The 4,794-nt window shown below is 40.0% G+C and overlaps 1 protein-coding gene across 6 annotated transcripts in view; it reads right to left on the reverse strand.

Annotated features, from left to right (window-relative positions):
• The window catches only part of LOC104920208 (F-actin-uncapping protein LRRC16A), a 64,919-nt gene that overhangs the window by 16,984 nt on the left and 43,141 nt on the right, over positions 1-4,794 (reverse strand). For 4 of the 6 annotated variants that reach the window (XM_019263700.2, XM_019263698.2, XM_019263697.2 and 1 more), the window contains exons 17-21: positions 4,616-4,685; positions 3,572-3,583; positions 3,008-3,089; positions 2,794-2,893; positions 2,278-2,332 (exon numbers count right to left, since the gene is read on the reverse strand). In XM_019263700.2, coding sequence (XP_019119245.2) covers positions 2,278-2,332; positions 2,794-2,893; positions 3,008-3,089; positions 3,572-3,583; positions 4,616-4,685 — 319 coding nt within the window. The remainder of the gene's footprint in view (positions 1-2,277; positions 2,333-2,793; positions 2,894-3,007; positions 3,090-3,571; positions 3,584-4,615; positions 4,686-4,794) is intronic. The other 2 variants (XM_019263699.2, XM_019263701.2) reach the window with 1 other exon arrangement.

Here is a 4,794-nt window from a genome sequence, read left to right on the forward strand (position 1 = left end):
TTAACATAGTTGAACATATTTGCATGACATTTTTAATTAAATTATTTTATTTATTCTACTGCTAAAGTAGCATAAAACTGAAATACCTCAGAACTTACAATACAATACTCCATATTACTTGAATTTGTTATTCAAATTTTTTTCCCAATATTGTTGCAAATTGTTTTGTAATTGAATTGCAGCACAAATAAATAAGAAACTGTACATGTATCAACTGGAAGTCTCAAGAAAATGATTAGGTTCCTGTGTGACCTCTCCAGATAGCACTGTGGTTTTATAGATTAGCAATAAAGAAGCCGAGACATTAAAGCCAGAGTTCATGAGCTTGTGTGCCTTTGTGTAAAAAAAGAAAAAAGAAAAAAGAGTGTGATGTGTGAGTTATGGCTTTAACAAGTATTGCTCTCTTTAATGATGCCTTTGTCTTTTATGGAGGGTGACAAAGTGAGGGGGTATTTTATAGAAAGTGTAGTGATGAGTGTGTGGAGAAATAGCATCAACATGGTTATAAAAGTGGAAAATTACTTTTTTATGTCTTGTCTAAGGATGCAGAGAGAATTATTTACTACCTGCATGTGCTCCTGTGAGTCACAGAGCCGACATTAAACATGCAAATTTAAATAGGTACAAGTTTATGGACCGGTAGCCATGGTAGCTAATTCTGTCTCCACTGATGTAAAGGAGAAACAAGATCCCTTGCAGAGACAGGAGGAACCCTGGACTAATAATGTCCCATTAGCACATAAAATCAGTGCACGAATACCATATGTTTGTTAGAGTGAATGTGGAACAAAAGAAGTCTATAACGGTAACTACAGGTTGTTCCAACAATGGTAATTACAAGTCGTATCCCTCCGTGTGGCTGAAGACTTTCAGCAGCTACAGCAGATCTGATTCTCAGCCCTTAAGGCTTAAGCACTAAAATGATTAAATTATTGCTTTGAGTATGCATCCACATCATGTTTAATAAAACCAAGAAAATTAGAAATTGTAACCCAAGACACGTAAATAGAACTGACCTTATACCGCAGACAAATCAATCAATTTAATGCATCTTCATAAAATGATGAATTGTGTTTAACATTCTGATGAAACTCATTTATCCTGCAGAGTGTGTCCAGCAATATAACATCCTGTCTCTCCAACGCAGTCCACAGTAAATTGGTAGAGGGGAAGATGGTGCTTTTACTGGTTACTCTTTCTCAAACACTCAAGAATTAATATTAAAAAGATAAAACAGGGGAAACAGCTAGCCCAACTCTGTTCAAACCTGCCAACACCTGGACTATTACTGTACTAAGCCGGGGACAATAACTTCCTGGAGTTTGAGATGGTTGTCTCGTAACCTTATGGTGAGGATGAGACACCAGGATTTTTTTTTCTTGAACAAGAAATAGTTTCCCTGAAAATCATGATTAATTGTTTTTATACTTCAGTTTTTGTATGGATTAAAAAACACCATATAAGAAGGTAAATCAGTGAACATTTGAGGTGCTGGAAAGCAGCTTTAATTTTCATGGACTGATATTTTCATGTAAGACTCAAGATTTTACAAAATACTGAACTACCCTTTCAATGTACACCAGATGTACACCATCTCATCAACACGCAGAATACAGTTTGTGTGTCTGTTAATATTCTGGCAGCCATAAGATATCCCAGGTCTAACTGTCTGGACTCAGGCCAGGACACAGAAACACAACAGGGTAAATGTGCTTCCTGGAGCTGTGTCATGCACGTGAACGAGGCAAAGGGTAAATGTGCTGCTTTCTCTACAGGCTTTCACTTTCACTGTGTTTGCATGTCAGGTCTGGTTGTAAGATACCAAACAAACTAAGTTTACATACTTGTCTTTCTCTGACATACACACATCCCCATAGACACTGACAGACTCAGGAAGGGAAAAGCCAACGGGCAGAGGGAGTGTAGAGGCTAAGCTATCAACTGTTGGTCATTTTTGAATTGTCAGTGGAGATGGTGATCATCAGCAGACAGTAATATGTCAGGTAATAAACAATTATGGTACTTGTCATAATCCCATGAGTCTTTTCCATGATGTGCCATTAAACCACAACTTACTTCTACTACTATTTGAGTACAGCTCTCATAAACCACATGATTTCAGTTTAAATCTGATACTTTATTGATCACTGTAGGGAAATTATATTCACGCCACCCTCCATTTGGGAGGTCAAAGGTCAGTTACAGAGCAGCTGGTGGAGAGTCAGTGATTTGGCATCCCTAACAAAAGCCAGACAAAGAAGGAAATTAAAAACTCACCGACTCCTCTTCTTGAATCATATGGACCAGGCTGTCCAACACTGGAGCAAGGTTTCTAAGTCAGGTAGAAGAAAGACAGGGAAACAATACACATCATAAAATAGGAGAGCAATCTTTAAACAACAGCACTGCACGGGTTAAACATAGAAAAATCTAGAGCCTAATACTGCTTCTATATTTTTCTGTGCAAATATAACTTGAATATAACACTTGTTTATATATGTGGTTATCATGACGCCCTCTATGTTCTCCTATTCAGTAGCGGACAACCACAGACAGACCGTGCCACGTGGCATATGTAAGATCAAACGCTGCCTTCTCTATTAAGGGAGCTTATGTTTTGGCCCAGTACCTTGAATCTGACAGAGCAGACTTTGGTCATCCACGACAGACAAAGCTAAGTCACTCTAAACCACAACCAAGCTCAACCCAGGCCTGGCCTAACCACTGGGGTTTCTGTTTGAGCCCCAAACTGTACACGTCAGCTGTGCAACCTCTCCACTTTTGTATCCTTACTTGGATTTTATGTTGTTGAAGTTCTTGCCCAGAGAGAGGTGTCTGATGGATCGGTTCTTGGCTAGCCAAACCAGTAGAGTTGACAGGTCTGAGTCCAGGCCTGGAGGTACAGAAATAGGCATAAATAATAATGTGGTTTCCTGATTTGGTAATTGCATGCTGAGGACTTATTTAGCATGAGGTTAGAGTTAAAGAATAGAAACCGCCACCTCACCGTTGTCAGAGATGTCTAAACTGGAGACGTTTGGGATCTCGGCAATACAACCTTCAAGGATCTGAGAACCTCCTGACCGCAACTGGGAAGACGGGAGAGCAAATTTTGAGCACAGCTACCACACACACACACACACAGTACATGGGACACAATATAAAGTACGCCCCTGCAAACTTTTGTACTTCAACAATATCATATTTAAGTACTGTAAATAGTATAAACCTGTGTGCATCTATAAAAGCAGCGAAACAAACAAAGCAAGTGGTTTAATATGAAAACATTTGCACAAGACTCAAGACCCATAGTGTAAGCATAAGCACCTAATAATGGAAACATGCAGGACGGACTTGTGCAGTAAATGGAAGATGACATATAACTTAAAATAACAACACAGATCATCCCTAGCAATTGCAGTGGGATGTTGCTTCCAGTTTAATCATGTGAAAATAGACCATGAGAGGGACGGGATCAGCAGAAAATTACAATATCTTCCAATAAGACGTGCAAATAAAAATGAGGAGGAATGAGATGTTAATTATTAAGAGTGAGCACATTGGTACTTACACAATGGCCAAGCTTAGAGAAGCATTAGGGGGAGAGAACAGCATGTCAAAGCCATGCCAACAATTACCAGCAACAAAACACACAGATGCTTAATGATCGTACTTCTATTCAAACACACTCACCAGCAACACACACACATTTGCACAAACACTCTTGTCAGGAGTCGTACACACAGTCCTTATTTTGTATGCCGTCATCCCACTCAGAGTTTTGGACTGCCTCCACCAAACGGTTCATTAAGACTTCAGAAAGGAGGGAACGGATCATTTCCCCCCGCAGCTTCAGTTTGGGAAGATTTCTATGGGAATTTGGAATTGGATTTCCTGTGTAATTTGTATTCATGTGTTATCTTTAGCAATCTCACTGAATCTGCAGCAAGCTGTCTTTTTCTGTTGGAGCAGAGGAGGAGATGAAGGCGAGGAAGCTGGTGTGTGTGCGCGTGTGTGTGAGAGAGAGAGAGTTGTGATGAAACAATTAGAGATGGAAACTAAACCCCATCCCCACCTCCACCTATACCCCTCTGTACATCTCTCTCCCTCCACCCACCCCCACCTGCTGCCTGCCAAGTATTCCATTATCTGTCCTCTTTGCAGTGTCACTGACACTGTTGGAGTGGAACCTAAAAAGCTGATTGCATTGGAGCTGTATTACCTCCAAGCTATTAAAAACCACACTCACTAAACATGAGCTGACAAGGGCACTTACACAAATGCTACTAATGCCAGAAACAGACATGGCCTTCACTGTATTTTTGCAGTATTGTGCTAAACCTGTGCTACCTACTGAACAGATGTACCTGCATTATCATCAAACTACAGCTTTGGGATCTAGATCATTAATGAACATTAGAGGCATCAGCTCAACAGTTGTTACATTAAGGTTTTATGTGTGTCAGTAAATATTCACATGATTTAGTATGAATTCTTGTAAAATTCCAGTAAAAGTCCAGTGAGGGAGAAGTGTCTCATGACCCAGGTACACATGCACAAACTGTGAAAGATAAATGATTTATGACAGGAAATGATTGCGCTCTGGCGGCCTTACCTCACAGCAGCTGAGGTCTAGAGACACGTCCTTCAGATTAAGGTTACTGGCCAGGCCAAGCAGGAGAGCTCTAAATCAAAATTATAATATACAGTTTTCATCATTTCATTAAATGTTAGTAGGCTGTGCATTGTCTGTGATCCAGGTTTACCTACACACTGCAGGATTCAGTGTGTTAG

Source organism: Larimichthys crocea, chromosome XIII (assembly GCF_000972845.2).
Source record: "Larimichthys crocea isolate SSNF chromosome XIII, L_crocea_2.0, whole genome shotgun sequence".
Classification (NCBI taxonomy): Eukaryota; Metazoa; Chordata; class Actinopteri; family Sciaenidae; genus Larimichthys; species Larimichthys crocea.